This window comes from Mustela putorius, unplaced genomic scaffold (genome assembly GCF_011764305.1).
Source record: "Mustela putorius furo isolate JIRA1106 unplaced genomic scaffold, ASM1176430v1.1 tig00000592_pilon_pilon_pilon, whole genome shotgun sequence".
NCBI lineage: Eukaryota > Metazoa > Chordata > Mammalia > Carnivora > Mustelidae > Mustela > Mustela putorius.
In genome coordinates this window covers 6,259,273-6,279,547 of record NW_025421426.1, presented here as the reverse complement: position 1 = coordinate 6,279,547, position 20,275 = coordinate 6,259,273, and the positions used below count along the sequence as shown (strand labels likewise).

The 20,275-nt window shown below is 48.6% G+C and overlaps 1 protein-coding gene across 1 annotated transcript; it reads left to right on the top strand.

The window, feature by feature from the left end:
• Nucleotides 1-23: 23 nt before the first annotated feature.
• Nucleotides 24-18,994, top strand: DDX27 (DEAD-box helicase 27). Its single transcript, XM_045082107.1, has 21 exons — nt 24-202; nt 2,077-2,223; nt 3,821-3,880; nt 4,323-4,485; nt 5,028-5,074; nt 5,200-5,286; nt 6,176-6,281; nt 7,941-8,114; nt 8,766-8,916; nt 11,292-11,391; nt 11,546-11,687; nt 12,598-12,751; nt 13,601-13,682; nt 13,795-13,972; nt 15,090-15,196; nt 15,378-15,480; nt 16,990-17,084; nt 17,161-17,284; nt 17,825-17,912; nt 18,484-18,558; nt 18,897-18,994. The coding sequence occupies exons 1-21, from the start codon at nt 110-112 to the stop codon at nt 18,913-18,915; spliced, it is 2,295 nt and encodes a 764-aa protein (XP_044938042.1). The 5' UTR covers nt 24-109; the 3' UTR covers nt 18,916-18,994.
• The last annotated feature ends 1,281 nt before the right edge of the window (nt 18,995-20,275 follow it).

The following is a 20,275-nucleotide window of genomic DNA, read 5'->3' as shown; positions in this document are numbered from 1 at the left end:
CCCCAAGCGGAAGTGACGTAAGCACATGCGCAGTGACGACGAGGAGGCCGACGGAAAGTAAGGGCCGGCCTGCGTGCGAGCTGGTTTCCGGAAGTGGTGCTGCGGCAGCATGCTTGAGGAGCTGGGTTTAATCGGGACCATAGGTGAAGATGACGAGGTGCCGGGGGATCCTGAGTCTGACTCCGGGGACGAGGAGGAGGAGGTATGAGCCGATCGGGTGGGGGGCGCGGCGGCGTGCAGTCGGGTTTCCGTGGCTGCTTCCGTTCTCCGTGATTCCTCGGGCCCCTGCCTCTAGCTGCACCTCAGCATCCTCCTGCCAAGCCGAAAAGTGTCCTGAAAGGGGAACCCAAGATCTTCCTCGGTTTGGTCGCCACTCGTTTTCCCTCACCTCTGCGCCTGTGCCGGCAACGCGCCGTGTTGTCTTGGCGAACCCAGTCTCCATTCACTGATGTTGAATCCAGGCTCTATGTGATAGAGATCCAGGGGCGAAGCCAGACGTGGTTCCTGATCAGGGGTTCATTCATTAAGCCAGTATTTATTGACGTGGAGGTACCTGTAGGCTACACCTAGTGGTCAGCGATCGGGACATAGCAGTGAACAAGATGGGCAAGGACACCACTCTTGTGAAGCTTATGCTGGGTGTGAGGCTTACAGACATTGTGTGGTCTGGTGTGGCAGTTACAAGAGGAACAGTGTCATGAAGAAGGTGTTGCACCCTACGAAGATCCAGTCCGGGTGTTGGCCCCGCTGTGGCCTCATCTGCCCGCACACACCTCCACCCTGGTGTCCCATGGCCTCCACGAATTCAGCTTCACCAAAGCTGAACTTGGGTCCCCCTCCCTTCCCAACCTGCTCGGTCTAGAGCCAGAAACCTAAGTGCCATTCTTGACAGCTTCTTTCTCACTTCCCTCCAGTTTCGTTCAGGCTAGCTCAGCTCTTTAACTTCTCCCCCTTTCTCCTAGCCCACCCTAGCCCAGGCCACTGCCACCAGCATCCTAAGGAACCTGGTCTCCAGCTCTTTTTCTTGCTCCTCCTCCCACCCCATTCACTACTTAGCAGCTAGACTGATCTTTTCATTTCTTGAATGGAAAACTATCATTAAAAAGGACTGGAGCGGGGCACCTGGGTGGCTCAGTTGGTTAAGCGACTGCCTTTGGCTTAGGTCATGATCCTGGAGTCCCAGGATCGAGTCCCGCATCAGGCTCCCTGCTCAGCATGGAGTCTGCTTCTCCCGCTGACTCTCCCCTCTCATTCCCTTCTCATACTCTCTCTCTCTCAAGTAAATACATAAAATATATTTTTTAAGATTTTTATTTATTTATTTGACAGACAGAGATCACAAGTAGGCAGAGAGGCAGGCAGAGAGAGAGGAAGGGAAGCAGGCTCCCCACCAAGCAGAGAGCCCACAGTGGGATCATGACCTGGGATCATGACCCAAGCCGAAGGCAGAGGCTTTAACCCACTGAGCCACCCAGGTGCCCCAAATAAATAAAATCTTTAAAAAAAAGGACTGGAGCAAATGTGGCCAGTGATCATGCCAAAGTCAAAATATGAAGTGCTGTATGACTATCAATAGTTCAACTAAGTACCTGAGAAACAATATATATGTAATGATTAATAATAACAACTTTAGGGTGAGAGTTCTTATGAGACTTCTTAACTCAAATGAGGAAAAAAAGGTCAGTGTAGCATTTTCTAGTTCTCAGAAGCCATAATTCAGCCAGTCTTCCTTCCTTTCCGGTTTTTAGATGTATGGCTTTTTGTCATTGGTTTCTAACTTCATTGAATTGCTGGAAGAGAAGAGAGTCTGTATGATATTGATTCTTTCAAACTATGTGATCAGTTTCAGCACCTACTCCATGTTTGTTCAGAAGGTGCACTCTCTAGGAGCAGGTGCAGCTCTGTGTTCACAGGAATGAAGCTTGTTGATTGTGCTTTTCAGATTTTTTACACGTTGTCTTCTTAACCTGTCAGTTACTGAGAAAGCCGTGTTAAAATCTCCCATGACAGTTGAAGATTCCTGTTCTGTGTTCTTTCATCTCAGCTCGTAGTCATCCTGCTTCTCCCTCTTCCCAGGGCCCCATCGTGCTGGGCAGAAAGCAGAAAGCCTTGCAGAAGAACCGCAGCGCCGATTTCAACCCTGACTTCGTTTTCACTGAGAAAGAGGGGGCATACGATGGCAGCTGGGCCATGGCTGATGTCATGAGTCAGCTCAAGAAGAAGGTGAGATCAGACAGTGATAGGCGGTTCCAGGCCGTGGGCTTAGGGTTGGACGGTAGGTTTCGGGATGTAACCGCACTGCCTTTTGCCACCTGTTTACATTCAGCATATGCTGGAACTCTTGGAAATACGAGGTGTAGTTTTGACAGGGTGGGGAGAAGCAGTTGCAAATAACGCCCAGTCTTGATTCAAACCACAGTGTAAAACGTTGCAGCAGAGATTCATTACAGACCATTACAAACACATTAATTGATCTACAGATGATATTTTAAAGTATCAGAAATATCTCATTTCTTCGTTAGAAGAGGTCCATGATTGCTTTTCCTGAAGGAGGGCATGGCGAACTTAGATTAACTTTAGTATATATATTAAGGGAGATCCTTCCTGATATTATACACACTAAAATGTGGGAGGCAAAAAAGGTTTTAGAGGAAATCTGATAATCCCAGTCTAGTGGTTGAAGAATACCAAGTATTACATACAAATTGCTTGACTTAGAAAAAGTTGGGCATATTTATGTTAAAATGGTCTCTTTTTTTTAGGTGTTTCCTCCTTGTTTTGAATACTAGAGAGAAAACTGTGTTACACGAGTCTGTAACAAAGAGCAGTCTTTTGGTCAGCCCCACAGATACTGTCATTCTGTCACTTGCCAGGTGATGTCATTGTTTAGGTCCCTGTTTCCCACGCAGAATAGCCAAAGCTGCCACAAATGTCAGCATCATCTACTTATTTGCCAAGATCCCTTGTTTTCCTTTGAGTCTGCTGGGCGAGCTAGAAGATGCATCCACATTATTCTCCATTTCATGGGCCTCAAAGAAAAATACTTTACTCCAGACTCTGTTGGTGTTCTGATTCAAATGAACTAGCATAGCCTCTTCATGGTCACCTGGACAGGATTTCTTTCTGACTTTTTTCCTTTTCAGTATTTTTTCAGAGAATGCCAGAGAAGTTGTCCTTTTTCAAATTAATTATGAGGTATTTGTTCCTCCGGTCCATGTTCTGAGGAAAGTTCACTCTAGGTTCACTTTACAGATACTATGTTTGTTCCAAGGTCCTGGCATATAGACCCCATGTAATTAAAGACTTAGTCTTATGAAGCTTACAGCCCAGCAGGGTCGAAGATAAGTAAACAAATAATCACACAGTTAATTGTAGTTGTGGCAAATGCGGTGGCAGTTCAGGGTGCTTCGAGCATATGTAAAGGAGGCCTGCCGTCGCTTACCCTTTCTAAAAGTTAGAGCAGTATCCAGCGTTACTGGAGTTTGCTTTGATTTTGGCATTTAATTGCCAGGCTAAATTCTGTCTGATTGGCATGGGGAAAGGTTTTTCTAAGTAGCATTCAGATATAAATGGGACATCTCTTGGTAATTCTTTTCTTCTAAATGGTAAACACCTTCTAAAATGTGGATGTTCTTCTTAGCTCCAGGTAAAGATGTTTTGCACTTGACTATTTATTTATGTTGTTCTGTTGTTGTTGTGGATAATCTGCAGATTGATGCACCTGTCCAAGGACAGACAGGCCCCTTCTATATTAACCCTCACAGAAGATTTGCTCTCTTTCCCGTGTATATACTTCTTATCCATCTAATCTTTATTGCAGAGGGCAGCCACTACATTAGATGAGAAGATTGAGAAAGTTCGCAAGAAAAGGAAAACAGAGGTGAGAAAGCAAAGCAGGTACTTCTCTGTGTAAAGCCCTGAGCTTGGCCCTCCCCACACGACCCCACCATTTTCCTTTAAGCCAGAGTTGGGAGTGCGGCGGCGCAGACGGGCTTCTCTGTGTGTCTGTCGGTAAGAGTCACTGAGTCCACCGAGCGCTCCGCACAGGCTGGAGGGCATGGTATTACTCTTCAGAAGTTCTGGGGCGCCTGGGTGGCTCAGTGGGTTAAGCCGCTGCCTTCGGCTCAGGTCATGATCTCAGGGTCCTGGGATCGAGTCCCGCATCGGGCTCTCTGCTCAGCAGGGAGCCTGCTTCCTCCTCTCTCTCTCTGCCTGCCTCTCTGCCTACTTGTAATCTCTCTCTGTCAAATAAATAAATCTTTAGAAGTTCTGGATTTCCTGCAGTTTGTGGTCGCCTTACTTTACTGTGATGTATTCTGCAGGATAAAGAAGCCAAGTCTGGGAAGTCAGAGGAGAAAGAAGCAAAGGAAGGCTCGGAACCAGACGAGCAGGAAGACCCTGACGGGAAAGACGAGGGCGGGCCAGAAGAGGAAGACTCCGAGACCGATTACTCGTCCGCTGAAGAGAACATCCTCACCAAAGCAGGCAGGCGCTCCGGCTGCCCTGTCCGGAATGGGGACAGGACATGGGAAAGGGTCTGCCTTTCCTCCGTAGGATTCTCTGTGTTCTTCTACCCAGTCACATTTAAGAGCTCCCTGCTGGACTCCTCTAGCTTCTCTTTTTTCTTGGGGTTTTGTTAGGGTTGTTGTCCTTTGCCAACAGACCATTCCCTTTTCCTCCTTCCCAGCCCTACACAGGGGCTGGCACCTCTAAGAGTCAGACTTATTTGGGGTGATAGATCCCCTACGTCCCACCTCAGATGGGCCCAGCCACCCAGTGGGTGCTCCGTAAATATTTCTGGCAGAAATGAGTGCGCAGGTGTGATCATAGAGTGCAGTGGGTTAGCCTGGTCTCTGGCGAGCTTGCCGCACGGTGTCCTCACTGTCAAACGAGGCTAAGGACAGCTCCCTCAGGCTGTCGTGTGGTTTCAGTGAGGCGTCCACAGAAAGCACTTAGGACAGCGGCTAGCAGACTGTAAATGCTCAGTAGGTACGAGCGCTGATGGCCAGCTCTGTTTTTCTCCATAGATACACTCAAAGTAAAGGAGCGGAAGAAGAAGAAGAAGAAGGGACAGGTGAGCATGAGCGTGGAGAACAGCGTGCAGCTGAGCTTTGCAGCCTGACAGGATTTTAAGGCCAGTTAGTTTCCTTGGGCACATTTTGCTGAATTCTTGTTCTGTCTTTTGACTCTTTGGTGTAGGAAACAGGAGGATTTTTTGAAGATGCTTCTCAGTATGATGAAAACCTCTCTTTCCAGGACATGAACCTTTCCCGCCCTCTTCTGAAGGTAATGGTTTCTCTTGGCTACCATGGGATTATTGCAGTCACCCCTTAACTAGGCTCTGCCCTAAACTGGGCTCTCTGCCTCCCTAAATTCACACTTGCCAGGCAACCCTCTCAAAAAGTTCCATCTTGGGGTGCCTGGGTGGCTCAGTCGTTGAGCGTCTGCCTTCGGTTCAGGTCATGATCCCAGGGTCCTGGGATTGAGCCCCACATCAGGCTCCCTGCTCAGCAGGAAGCCTGCTTCTCCCTCTCCCAGTCCCCCTGCTTGTGTTCCCTCTCTCACTGTGTTTCTGTCTGTCAAATAAATAAAATCTTTTTTTAAAAAGTTCCATCTTGACCTATAAGGCCTTGCCCTTTCTGGTCTCCTCTGGTGATGTCTCCTAGCACTCATTCTGCTCTGGCCATCTTGGCCTCCTCCTTGGCCCTCAAACAGGTTAGGCGTTTTCTTCCTCAGGACCTTTGCACTTACCAGTTCCTCTGCCTGGAAGGTTTTTCCGGTAATCTGGTTGTGGTGCTCCTCACCTCTTTCAGGGTTCTACTCTGTATCCTCTGCTCAGTGAGACTTTCCCTGACCCTCTTGTAAATCATACTTGTTCCCAAACTCCTTGACTGCTGTGGTTTTTCCATATGGCATGTGATGGTGTTTGGTCTTTTTTTCCTACCAGATTGTAAGATTACCAAGGGCAGAGTCTTTATTTCTTTGGTTTTCTGCTGTATCTCAGTGCCTCGGGCAGATCTCCCACGTAGTAGTCAGAGTGGGTACTCGATGAATGTTTGTAGAATGAATGACTGGGAGGGACTGAAGCAGTCACCACCTGTGTGGAAATGTGCCTTGTTTGTTTCGTGCTGAGACGACTCCTCCCCATCCTGTCTGTTCCCGTCTTTTGCTGTAGGCCATTACAACCATGGGCTTCAAGCAGCCCACCCCAATCCAGAAGGCATGCATACCTGTGGGTCTGTTGGGGAAGGATATCTGTGCCTGTGCAGCCACTGGGACAGGTAAAAAGGACAGTGACTTGGGGGGTAGGGAGAGGAGGAGGCAGGAGGAGGATATTCAATCTACAGCAGGGGTCTAGGTTGATTTACCCAAGGGCCACTTTGCTAAATACTCAAACATAAATTATAATGCAATAACACCATATAATCGTATTAACTTCCCTTAAATCTCAACATATGTTTTCCTATTTCTTTAAGTACTCTTTATTTTTTAAAAATGGTTGTATAGTATCCTATTATATAACTGTGTCTATCCTGTAATAAACTGTACTAATATACAATGTTATGATTAACATTCCTTTAATAAAATCTTTACTCCTATGACTGGGGATTATGTATAAATAAAGGTGGCCTTCATGAGATCCCCTGAAATCTGTGACCTGTAACTATCCTCTTAGGATATTTCTGTGATATGATCTCTTGTTGCTGCCATGATAAGCATAAAGACTTTTAAAAATTTAAGCAGGGCAGGGGAGAGGGAAAGGGAGAGACAAAATCCTTAAGGACACTGCCCTCTGAGAGTGGAGACCAATGCAAAGCTCTATCCCATGACCCTGAGATCATATCGGATCTAAAATCAAGAGTTAAAGGCCCAACCAGCTGAGCCACCCAGGTGCTGCAGTAGGAGTAAAGATGTTATGAAACAGACTTTCGTCATGGTGTTTTATATCCGTACGGTTAATTATAGAGTAGAACTAGTCACATGAAAGAATATTATACAACCATTTAAACGTAAAGAGTATTTAAAGAAACAGGAAATGTGGTTTTTGTTTTTGGTTTTTTTTTTTTTTTTTTTTTTTTTAGATTTTATTTATTTATTTGAAAGAGAGAGATCACAAGTAGGCAGAGTGGCAGGTTAGAGAGAGAGAGAGAGAGGAGGAAGCAGGCTCCCCGCTGAGCAGAGAGCCCGATGCGGGACTCGATCCCAGGACCCTGAGATCATGACCTGAGCCGAAGGCAGTAGCTTAACCCACTGAGCCACCCAGGCGCCCTTGTTTTTGTTTTTTAAGTGATCTCTACACCCAGCGTGGAGCTCAAACTCATAACCCCAAGATCGAGAGCTGGATGCTCTACCACCTGAGCCAGCCAGGCGCCCCTGTTATGCTTTTTTTGAAAAGGGATTACTGGGGTGCCTGGGTGGCTCAGTGGGCTAAAACCTCTGCCTTCAGCTCTGGTCATGATCTCAGGGTCCTGGAATCGAGCTCCACGTTGGGCTCTCTGCTCTGCGGGGAGCCTGCTTCCCCCACCCTCTCTCTGCCTGCCTCTCTGCCAGCTTGTGATCTCTGTCAAATAAATAAGTAAAATCTATTAAAAAAAAAAGGGGGGGGATTACTGAACAGAATATATAATGTTACTACATTAAGTTTTCAATTTTTATATTTCTGTCCATTAAGAAAAATATTGATAATCTAGATTCCATTAGGTTAATGTTTATCTTTGGTTGGCTGAACTGTGGGTGATTTTTATTATTTTTATATTTTCTTATACTTCTCGCATTTTTTTGCATGAACCCTATAGTCTTAAAACCAGAAAAAAGGCTTTATGAAAACATAGCTTTATTTTCCCTTGAGCGGATATGTAGGTCTTCTGGGCCCAGGTGAAAATCTGAACCTTGAAGGGAGTGAAGCTCGTGTCTCTGTGTTCTGCTGCCTTCTCCTCCAGGTAAGACTGCTGCTTTTGCCCTGCCTGTCTTGGAGCGGCTGATCTACAAACCCCGCCAGGCTCCTGTCACGCGCGTGCTCATTCTGGTTCCCACCCGAGAGCTGGGCATCCAGGTGCACTCAGTCACCAAGCAGCTGGCTCAGTTCTGCAGCATCACCACCTGCCTGGCCGTGGGTGAGTGTCCGGCGGCCCCTGAGAGCCCGTGAGGCGGCGGAGGGTGGGTGTGCCCCGCCGTCGGAGGATGATGGGTACCAGGAAGGCCTTCCTATGATTAAACCCGCTTGAAAAACCAGATGAGGTGTTTTCAGAATACAGAGTTCGGGGGAGGGGAGAGGGTTTCACTGACATTTAACCAACCTTAAAAAAATGAAACTGCAAAATTCAGGGCAAAAAAAACTTGGTATTGAACACATTTAGGACGTAATTTCTGCTTTGTATGAATAAAGAATCAAACACTTGGGGCAGAATCTTTCTGATGCTGTTCTGTGGTGCCGTTCTCCAACCTTCACGGAACCCTCGCTATGCAGCGGGAGGGCGAAGGTGATGGAGAAATGACTGGCTTCCGCAGCCGCTTCTGTCAGTCCTTGGGTGTTTGAATCCTTCTGCTCTGAAGTGCCTTCTTGCCTTCACCTTTTTTCACACTTAGCACGATTGTATTGAGATAATTTGTCTCTCCCAACGTCTCCTAAAATCCATCCAGGCGGGGCCTTTGTCAGTCTTGTTTTCAGCTGTTTCCCCTGCATCTGGGTGGGGCGTGGCAGGGCCCGGTCCGCACTGTTGAACCTCGGACTGACTCGGCCGCCCGGCGTGGCTCTTCCTCTGCAGGAGGCCTGGACGTGAAGTCTCAGGAAGCAGCTCTGAGGGCGGCGCCTGACATCCTCATCGCCACCCCAGGCCGGCTCATCGACCACCTGCACAACTGCCCTTCCTTCCACCTGAGCAGTATTGAGGTGCTCATCCTGGATGAGGCTGACAGGTACACCTGAACCGGTGGGGCCCCAAGTGCTCTGGGGTCCCGGGGGCCACACCCACAAGAGAACCTGCCTGTGCACTGGTTTTCATGGATCTTGCTAAGGCTGTGTGTGCGACGCCAGTTCCGCCACTCACAATTGGACATCTGTTCATCATTAGTCTGGATTACCCTGCTTTCTCTTTCTCTGGGATGTGATGGTTAAGAGGGAAGGTACATCAAATTCTGGCTCAGCCATTTCCTGAGATTTGAAAATATTATTTAGATTTTTTTAAGAGATTTTTCAAAGTAATTAATTAATTATTTTTTAACAATATTGTTTATTTGACAGAGAGAGATATCACAAGTAGGCAGAGAGGCAGGTGGTGGGGGATGGTGAAGCAGACTCCCCACTGAGTAGAGAACCCGATGCGGCCCGGGATCATGACCTGAGCCGAAGACAGAGGCTTTACCCCACTGAGCCATCCAGGCACCCCTAGAGATTTTTTAACTAATCCCCATACTCAACATGGGACTCGAACTCACAGCCCTGGCATCAAGAGTAGCATGCTCCACCGGCTGAGCCAGGCAGGTGCCCTTGTTACTTAGGTTCTAGAACAAATCTCTTCTCGTTTGTAAGTGAGACGTAAGAACAGTCCCCCCACTCCTGGTGTTGAGGATTCCAGGAGCAACACAGCAGAGTGCCAGCGCACGGTGAGGACTCGCCAGACGGCCTCTGTCACTGTGGGAGGGGCCTCCCTCGCTCCCTCTGCTCTCATACAGGTCCCCTCTGCTCACCCTTTCCTTCTTGACCAAACAGAATGAACCTCAGTGAACTGGACTCGTGATCAAAGTGGGGGCAGGGGAAGGCGGCCACAAGCCCAAAGCGCATTCAGGTTTACTCTCCAGTTGAAGCATCTCCGAGCTAAAGAGGTCTGGGCTTCTGACCCCATAGGCCCATCTTCGTGCGTGGCAGCTCCGTCCTCCCAGTGGTTTGGGCCAGAATTCTTCGCCTCACGCTTGTGTCCTCGTCCCCCACCCACGGAGAACGCGTGGGGAAGTCCTGTCAGCGCAGCCCCACGGAGGGACTTCTGCTCTTGCTGTCTTCTCGGCTCAGAGTGACCTGTACCTTCTCGTTTCTGTTCCAGTTGTCACTTACCCCAAGGGCCTTTGCTGGCTACTGTCTGCAACAGTTCCTGCTTTCCGTTCTCTGAGGTGCTATGCCCCCCCAACCTTGTCACCCAAATGCCCGTATGGTGCTTGTGACCCTCCTGTCCCCTGGGGCCCATTTGTGAAGGGCTGGCTTTGTGCTGCTTGCTGCTCTGTGCCCAGGGTTGTGTCTGCTATGCTATCTAGCCCATGCTCAGTAAGGGTTTGTTGGATAACTGACTGATTCCCCCAGAGCAAATGAACCGTTCTTGAGTCACGAGGGAAGTCAAGGAGATATTTCTGAGCAAAGGGAACATGATCTGGGATTGAGGTGTTAAATGGGAAGGGAACTGTGGTCTTAAAAAAGTGTTAAGGTCTCGGAAGACCAAGAAAGGCTGTGGGTGTTTCCTGTTAGGGAGATCAAGGACCACGACCGCTGAACGCGGTCCGCGATGCTTGCTTGGAGCCCGAACTGGGGGAAGAAATACTGTGAAGGACTAAGGCAGCTGAGCAAGTCGGAGTCAGTGACCCTACTGAGTAGTTTTACCTACACAGAGAGGAAGGGTCCTTCACAGCAAAGAGGACTGGCCGATACCACTTCAGTCCTGTGGTCAAACTCACCTCAGTGGTACTGGGACAGATGGACGGTCTGTGTCTCCCGGTGGAGAGGGAAGTGCACAGCCGCACCCCTGCACATTCTTGGCGCGATGAGTTACCGAATCCAGTCACTGGGAAGTGAACAAAGACAGAATGTGAAGAAGCTTGAGGAGCCGTCTGTAGATTAAGGGAGACTAAGGAAACAGGATAACCAGCGTAAAATAGAAATTTTGGTTTCCTGGATTAAAAAAAATGAAAAGATAGCTATAAAATGACATTTCTGGGACAGTTAAAGATATCTGAATTTGGACTGTTTCAGGTCACTCAAATGTTTGGGGTGTGATAATGACATGATGGCCATATTGGCGAAGGTCCTTTCTTAGGGAATGTGTGCCGAGATGGGGTAAGGTGTAGTGATGTCTGCTACTTATTTATGAATATTTCAGCAAAAAGAAAAAATAAGATAAAGCAGATGTGGCCAGATGCTAGTGCTTGATGAATCTTGGTAAAAGGGTAAACCAACAATACAAATACATAAGTAAATACATAAAACCAGTTACAACGTTGGAACATCAGCTTGGCTGATGTTTTCTGTCCATCGCTGGGACAGATGTGAGCTCGTCCCTTCCTCTTGATTTCTTGTCCCTGCTCTTCAGGATGCTGGATGAGTACTTTGAGGAACAGATGAAGGAAATTATCCGGATGTGTTCCCACCACCGCCAGACCATGCTCTTCTCGGCCACCATGACGGACGAGGTGGGCCCCAGGAATTCTGCTTGGTGGGGTGAAAGCAGGGGACCCAGGTTGGGCTGCAGGGGGTTGACTGAGGCAAGCAAGGCTTGCCTCCGCCCCTACTACCTACCCCACCTCCTGGCAGGCAAATGAGCATCCCTGTGTTTGTGCTGGGCAGGTAAAAGATCTGGCTTCTGTTTCCTTGAAGAATCCTGTCCGAATATTTGTAAATAGCAACACGGATGTGGCCCCCTTCCTGCGGCAGGAGTTCATCCGGATCCGGCCGAATCGGGAAGGGGACCGGGAAGCCATCGTGGCAGGTGAAAGCCCAGGGAGGAACTGGGCAGGGGGAGCTGGACTCCCTTGTCTGCTGGGGGGGCACACGGAAGCATCTGGGTGTAGCCTGGCACCTCCTCTGATGGGCTCCACTGACCCCTTGTGTGGTCCTGCCCTTAGTGTGCTCTGCCCCTTTGGCCATGGATCCTTCCTCCCTGTCTTCTGTCACCTCACCTCCCTCCCACTGTCTGGTCCTCCTTAGGGCCTATAGAACACCCAGCCACTTCCCTCACAACTGCCTCTGGCTCTTGGTTCAAGCTGCTGCTTTTCTTGCCTGAATTATTGCAGTGGCCTGGATTTGGCTCCTACTCCCAGTCTTGTCCCTTGGGGATGCGTTCTCCACCTTGCAGTGATGCGTTCACCACAAGTGAACATTCACTCATGTTCCCTCCCTGTTTACAACCGTCGGGCGTCTCCCGTGGCTCGCAGACCATAGTGCGCACTCCCTCCTGAGTGCTGTACTACCCTCTGGGACCCCACCCCTGCCTGCCCGGAGTGCCCAGCCTCGGCGTCCAGCCATACCCTCCTGCCTCCGTTCTCTCAAACCCACCAAGCTTGTCCCGCCTCGGGGCCGTCACATATGCTCCTTGTCCTGCCTGGAATCTCCCCCCACAAATCTCAGGAAGGAGACAGCCCTGTCATTCAGCCTAACATCACCTGTTTAGAGAGGCCAGCCTTAAAGCTGGCTCCCCATCTTCCCTTCACTGTCTCACCCCCATTGTCACCCTTGGGAGCCGGGAATCGGCTTCTCTTCTATGCCCTGGAATGTGAGCCTCATGAGGCAGGGATCTTGCCTGTCTCCCCCGCTGCCAGCCAAGCAGCCACTTAACAGGCGCAGAGGGGATGTGTATCAGGTGCTTCCGGCTCACTCTGCTCTCCCTCCTGCCCCCCCAGCTCTGCTGACAAGGACCTTCACTGACCACGTGATGCTCTTCACCCAGACCAAGAAGCAGGCCCACCGCATGCACATCCTTCTGGGGCTCATGGGGCTGCAGGTGGGCGAGCTCCACGGCAACCTATCACAGACGCAGCGGCTGGAGGCCCTCCGGTAAAGTTCGGGGGGCTGAGGCTCCCTCCCATCCTTCAGCGAGGGCTCTCCTCACTGAGAGAGGGAAACACCACCCAGAGGTTATGTTAGAGCGCTTGCAGGGGTTGCAGATGGCCCGGTCCCCCACTGTAAAGATACTTGTGCAGCTGCCGTAGGGTTATGTCTTAGGTAACATGGAGAATTCCTTGCACCCTCGCAGAAACCGACACTGATGCCCCAGGGCTCGAGTGTTGGAGCTGCTGAGTGGGGCCACAGCAGGAAATTCCGACTTGGGAAACAGCACATGTGTTCTCTGTAGCTTTTCCAGAGCAGTGGACCAGACCTGGGTCCGTTAGGACGAGATTTGTTATCAAAGCCAGAGCCAGCCTCCGTTTCTTGAGCAAGTACTTTGCCATGTCCTGTTTTCCATGTGTTTGTTTTTGTTTAATTCTTGGAGAATGGAGTCATGCCTGTAGGCCCGGAGGGATCCTTTAGAATTCTTCACTTATCTGCATTTATCACAGGCAGCTGAAAGGTATTTTTTTAAAGAAAGGCTGCTTTGAAGCCTGAGACGTGTGCATATGCTCCTTCCTACAGTCTAGCTCTGTGGTACTGGAACTTTTAAATTTGTAAGAATTGGGGCTTAAGGTGGTACAAACCTATGTTTGTTCTGCGTTACAAGATGTTTAAGGTGTTGTGGGTGTATCAGATGGTCTGACATTTAGGATCTCGTTTAGATTATCACTGTGACGATCTGTACTCTCCTGCTTGAATCCAAAAGGATTTGTGTTCTCTCTGCTGGCTCCGCCTCTTGTGGAGCTTTTCTGGGGTTGAGTATCCAGGTGAACATCTGCTTGTGGCTATTTCTAGGCGCTTTAAGGACGAACAGATTGACATCCTTGTGGCCACAGATGTAGCAGCCCGTGGACTTGACATTGAGGGGGTTAAAACGGTGAGCAGTCCATCTTCCTTGAACCTTTGCTGGGAGTCTTTTTGCCTCCTTGTGTCCTGTCTCTCTCCAACCTCCAGGTCTGACTTTGACCTGACTTGGACCTATTTTCCAGGTAATTAACTTCACAATGCCCAATACCATCAAGCATTATGTCCACCGGGTAGGGCGAACAGCGCGGGCTGGTCGGGCTGGGCGCTCGGTGTCTCTGGTGGGAGAAGAGGAGCGGAAGATGTTGAAGGAGATTGTAAAAGCCGCCAAGGCCCCCGTGAAGGCGCGGATACTTCCTCAAGGTGAGGCACCACTGCAGCAGCTCAGGGCGGTTGGGGTGGGCAGGGCAGGTCCTAGATCAGACTCTGGGACAGAGCCAGAGCAGAGTGAGAGGTGGTAGTTTGAACTCCAGTCCTGCTACTTCCTTGCCGAGTGCCCTTGTGCTGGTTGGTTTCCCCTTGCCCCTCGGTGTCTCTCTCTGTGTGAAAGGGAACGATGACAGACTTAGGCCTCGAGTGCCTCACTCATAGGTTATTTTCCAATCTTTGGGAAGAGAAGGCTTCTTGGGGCAAAAGCCCAGTCAGCACCTACTTGTTCTAGATGTCTTTCATTCATTTCCTTCTCATCAGTAGGGTCGCATTCTTTTTTTCAATTTATAAAAATAATATATATTCCATATTAGAAATTAGTAAATAAAAGCCAAAAGGTAATTGCTTGTGGAAGAGCTCACCACTGTTACATTTAGGCACATATCCTTTGAGACCTTTATTCCATTCATACATGTCTTTTTTCTTCCATTCTTTTCATTTTCACTTAATTCATTCCATCAGCTAGCAATAATTGAGTACTACCGGGTGCCCAGTGCTGTTTATTCTATCCTAGGTATTAGGAATATAGTAGGAAGCAAAACAGCTGATACTCTGTGGGGAAAAAAAAACAATAAATAATGAGAGTAGATGTGATCCAGAATGACAGAGGAAGAGAGATGCTGCTTTCGAAAGCTGTTCAGGAAAGGCCTCTGAACAGATGGCATTTGAGCTGAGTCCCAGGTAAGAATGAGGCAGCCGTGAGTGGTCTGCGGACAGTGTGCCAAGCAGAGAAAACCAGGGCAAAGCCTCAGAGGCAGGAGCAGACGTGATGTGCGAGTCAGTGAAGGAAGAGCCAGAGGGCCCAGGGCACGGGGAGCAAGGGTAGAGATTGAAACGCCGAGAGGTAGGCAGGGGACACGTGTAGGAGTTTGAAATTTATTCCAAGAGCAGCGGGCTCTTTGGGGACTGGACGGGGGCTTGTTGTGAAGCAGAGAAGTCACCCATAAAAACCCCCAATTTTCTGTTGTCACTAAATACACATCTATGTTATTTGCATCAGTTACATAATATTTATGCTTATTTAAAATTTTTTGTTGTTCTCTCCCTTGAGATGTCATCCTCAAATTCCGGGACAAGATTGAGAAGATGGAGAAGGACGTGTATGCAGTTCTACAGCTCGAGGCCGAGGAGAAAGAGCTCCAGCAGTCGGAAGCCCAGGTGGGGCTGCCTGCAGGGTGGGGGCCCGCAGGGCCTGGGCGGGAAGCGGGCTGCGGCAGCCTCTGCCCATCGTGCCCGGCCGAAACCCGGGGTCAGCCACACGAGTGCCCTCCTGCAGCTGCCGAGTCACATCTTACCAGATGGCGCTGTCACGGCAGCCATCCTTGTGCTGTCTCCACAGATCAACACAGCAAAGCGGCTCCTGGAGAAGGGGAAGGAGGCACCGAACCACGAGCCTGAGAGGAGCTGGTTCCAGACCAAGGAAGAGAGGAAGAAGGAAAAAAGTATGTTGGAGAGTTCCCTCACAAAGCTGACCACGGAACTCTAGAACTCAGCAAGGCCACTGCTAGGTCTGTTCCCGAAGAACTGAGAACAGGGACTCCGAGGCGCACTGTGTGCTGGGGTCCACAGCAGCATTAGTCACGGGAGCCACGGGGTAGAAGCGACCTATGTGTATCGGCAGACCGACGGTCACACGGATGTGCGCCCATCCCATGCAGTGCGGGGTAGCCGTCATGGAGTGGGTGCACGTCGCAAGGTGAACCGAAGTGAGGTGATCCAGACGCAGAAGGACAGGTAGTTATGGCTCCTCCTCATAGGAAGTAAATCCGGAGATGCAGAAAGTAGAATAGCGACTACCAGGGCTTGTAGTGGAGGGAGTCATGAGTGGCTACAGATGTATTGGTAGTGATGAAAAAGTCACAGAAACAGGTCACAGTGATGGCTGTGCAATACTGTGCACATGATAAATGCCACTGAATTGTGTACTTAAGAATGGGTAAGGGCGCTTGCGTGGCACAGTCAGGTTGTGTCCAACTTTCAGTTTCAGCTCAGGTCATGACCTCAGGGTTGTAAGTTCGAGCTCCGCACAGGGCTCCATGCTCAGCAGAGTCTGCTTAAGACTCTCTCTCCCTCTGCCCCTCTCCCTGCTCTCCCTCTCTCTCAAATAAATAAATATTAAAAAAAAAAAAAAGAAGAGGAAGAATGGATAAAATGGCAAATTTTATGTTTTATCTATTTTGCCACAATTTTTAAAAAAATAGGTCAGGAAGAGATTTATATGTATTCCCTGCCCTCCTCAACCTCCTTTTTTATCACACAGATACACATTTTTCTACACCTTTTTTCAGGTTAGTTTTATAGCTTACATTTTATACAAGCACATACATACCTGCCTTTTTTTTTTTTTTTTTTTAATGGCTGCTTGGTCTTCCATCATGTGGGTAGATTATAAGTTATTTAATTAATCCTCTCTTGAGGGACATTGAGATCGTTTGTAATCTTTTGCTATTCTAACCGTGTAGTGAGTTAACTCTACAAATGCCCTTTCACCATTAAGCATGCACATTTGATTTGCAAGATAAATTCCCAAAAGTGAAATTATAGGCCAGAAGATAGGTGCATTTATTATTTTGTTAGGGATGCAAAGTTACCCTCCAAAGAGATTGTACCAGCAGTTTAAGAAATACTGCCTATATCTGATGGGACAAAAAGTTAGGGTGCAGGCATGTTAAATTTCTGGGTTAAATATAGTCCCAGCAATATGGCGGGAAGGTGGTGGGGTATGGATGAACCATACCATCTTTCACAACATGGTGACGCATGCCTCAAGTGGATTAAGAGAGAGCGAGCGGAACAAGCGCGGTAGCGAGATGGAGAGGTAACCGCCAGCAGAGGATGTGACTGGCTGTTTCTCATTTTGAACTCTTACGTACCAATTTAAAATATGTGTACTGCTTTTAAAAAATGATGTAAATCGGTACCTGGAATCTCGTATTCTCTCGTCATCCTAGTTGCCAAGGCTCTGCAGGAGTTTGACTTGGCCTTAAGAGGAAAGAAGAAGAGGAAGAAGTTTATGAAGGATGCCAAGAAAAAGGGGGAGATGACAGTAAGCGGCGGGGTGCCTGTCGGGGGGCATGGGTCAGCCTTCGTGGTCTGTTCTGTAATCACGTCCTTCTTTCTAGGCAGAGGAGAGGTCCCAGTTTGAAATCCTCAAGGCGCAGATGTTTGCTGAGCGGCTGGCCAAGAGGAATCGCAGAGCCAAGAGGGCCCGAGCAATGCCTGAGGAGGAGCCAGCAAGAGGCCCTGGTAGGCAGATGGGGAGGGGGGTCCACAGGAGCTGGTAGGAACGTTCTCCCTGAAACTTGTGCTTCTGGTCAGGGAGAAAATTGGAGGGATAATAAGAGACCATCTTTTCTGAGTAATGTGTGTACCAGGACGTACAGTTACTTTTGTGTTCCCAAGTGGTGAAGTGACCCCATGGTCAGTGGGGAGAGCTAGGACCTGAACCCAGGCCTCTCTGACTTGAGCATAAGTCCTTATATCCTGCTCCTGAGAGAAGCAGGTCAGGGGAAAAAATTAGTGAAGTCAGTCTTCAGCTCATTTCACATTTCAGTGGTTCTTTTCACTTTGGGACTCTGCAGCCATCCTTTGGAGTGGTTTGTCTCGCCTGCCACTTCTCAGTTCCTCATCTGTTTTCTGCTGGGATCCAGTGTGTCTTGTTGCCATTTCAGTAAATCATCTGGCCGGAGCATCCACTGAACTCGGAACTGTTAACCTGGGCTTAAGGATAGGATTTAGGAGCTTGGGCCAAAGAGGGCCATTCTAACCCATTCTTCCTGTGCACAGCCAAGAAACACAAGCAGGTGAAGAAATCTGTATTTGATGAAGAACTTACCAACACGAGCAAGAAGGCCCTGAAACAGTATCGAGCTGGGTAGGGTTTTAAGTCACCATGGGGCTCTTTGTATTTTGAGCAAAGCTGTATCCCTTCTTCCTCCTCCTGCACTCCCCAATTCCCATATACTTGTAGCTTTAGAATATATAGTTTTAAGGGTTCCTGTCTGAACCACCCCTACCCGTCCCCTACCCCCAGCTAAGATCGTCGCGGGATCCCAGGGTGAGAACAGGAGAAAAGTATGAAGGCTCTCCTGTCTTGGAGGTGAACATTTCTAGTTCAGAAATAGACCTTTCTCTCAGGAGAACTAGAAAGGCAGAGGATCCTGGTTTGCTCTTAGGAATGTGTTACCCTCCCCGCCTCCCCCCGCCCCCCCAGTATCCCTTGGGCTGGGGTTGAGTTGGGGATAGACGAAGCTTCCACTCTCACTTTAAAGCTGGGCCCTGACTTCCACAATCCCGTATTGTCGGGTTGAAGCACCAGGCTTAGAACCTCACACCCTGAAAATGGTGCCTCCGTGTTGCTGCTGCTTCCTGTGGGAGCTGGGTAGGGGCGACAGTGAGACATGTCTGTCCAGCTTCATTTCAGCATCTCATCTTCTTACTTGCAGCCCCTCCTTTGAAGAAAGGAAACAGTTGGGCTTGCCCCACCAGAGACGAGGAGGAAACTTCAAGTCTAAATCCAGGTAATGTTTGCCATTTTGGAGGGCTGGAGGCTGTGCTGTGCCTGTCCGGGATTGGACCTCCCTTGGGAAAGCACCTCCTTCCTCTTTCTGGTTTTGAGAGTTGGTCTTTTTTTTTTTAAGATTTTATTTATTCATTCGACAGAGAGAGATCACAAGTAGACAGAGAGGCAGGCAGAGAGAGAAGGGAAGCAGGCTCCCTGCTGAGCAGAGAGACCTATGCGGGACTCCATCCCAGGACCTGGGATCATGACCCGAGCCGAAGGCAGCGGCTTAACCCACTGAGCCACCCAGGCACCTGAGAGTTGGGTCTTTCTTTACTCTGTGGATTTTCTTTGTAGGTACAAGCGGAGGAAGTAGCTGTGTTGGCCTGAAGTTTGTGGGGCAGCCCTTACCTTCCTTGAGGAAAGTCATCCTGGTTTGGTCTCTTCTCCCCATTTATAAAAAAAAAAAAAATAAAAAAAAAAAAAATTAAATGTAAAGTCTGTGTCATTTGTAAATTAAAAAAAGAACGTAAGGTCAGGGGGTGGGGGTGTTATGGGGAGCTATTTCCTAAGCATCCCCATGAATCAGCCAAGGCTCCTCTTGCTGATTAACTTTCACATAAAGAAGATATCAAATGGGAGGTACCTGGCTGACTAGGGGGAGTGTACGACTCTTGATCTTGGGGTTGTGAGTTTGAGCCCCGTGTAGGGTGTAGAGATAACTTTCAATAACACTTAAGAAAAAAAAAAAAAACCCAACCACAAATGGAAGTATATTTTGGGAGGGAGAATAAACCAATCTGAATTGTTTAGTTTATTCCTCTGTTCATCCCTCAATAATCGCGTCATCTTATCCCATCTACTTCTAACACATCTTTATACTTGTGGAGGAGCTGGATGTGGAGGAAATTCTTTCTAGAAGTTCTTTTGATGTCTGTCTGTCCTAGAACCAAAAGCTCTCATCCACTGAGCATTAGCCACATGCCAGACATTGTGTACTGAGCGCTGTCTCATTAAATTCACTACACCCTGTGGGAGAGGCAGTCATCCCACTTTTGCACATAAAGAGACAGAAGCTCGGAGAAAGATGGAGTAACTTACCAAAGTTACGCGGGGAGTTCAGGTTTTTGAAACCAGGGTCTGAACCCGTATCTAACTGTGCTATAGAAGCACTGCTGGAGAGATGGAAGCTCAAAGGGAACAGAAGGGATCCCAGATAAATTAGCTCCTTGTTGCAAAAAACAGCCTTCACCCTGTAGAGTGGTGGTTCTCATCCTTTCTGAATCATAGGTTCCTTTGACAACCAGATGAAAGGTAGAGGCTTCCCCTTGAGAAAATTGTATGTTTGTAGTCCGTCCTATGTAATTTCAAGGAGTACATACACCTCCCGCCACCAGCTCAAACGTAATAGTTATCCACTGGCACATATCCTTGGCATTAAAAGAATGTATTCAAAGCTGTTCACTTAGGTTGCACCTAAGTCGTCAACAGAAGGCTCCATTTCAGTAACGGGCACAGCTGCATGATGGGAATAGGGTTCAGACTCATTGTGTGTATTTGCTTACAGAAATCTAATTCTAATCTGATGTAAACCAAATCTCCAAGCTAAGGTTGTTAGGTTACAAAAGCCAAGTGCAGAATGATCTACCGTGTTTTGTTTTGTTCAAGGGTTATACACTGCAGTGCATAGCTTACCTGTGGAAGGACTCAGGAAGCTGTTGACAGCTACCTCTGGG

Coding starts and splice junctions, on each gene's coding strand:
- DDX27 (XM_045082107.1), top strand. CDS start 110: ATGCTTGAGGAGCTGGGTTTAATCGGGACCATAGGTGAAGATGACGAG. Junction 5,287..6,175: donor TTTCCCGCCCTCTTCTGAAG/GTAATGGTTTCT, acceptor CTTTTGCTGTAG/GCCATTACAACCATGGGCTT. Junction 13,683..13,794: donor ACATTGAGGGGGTTAAAACG/GTGAGCAGTCCA, acceptor CCTATTTTCCAG/GTAATTAACTTCACAATGCC.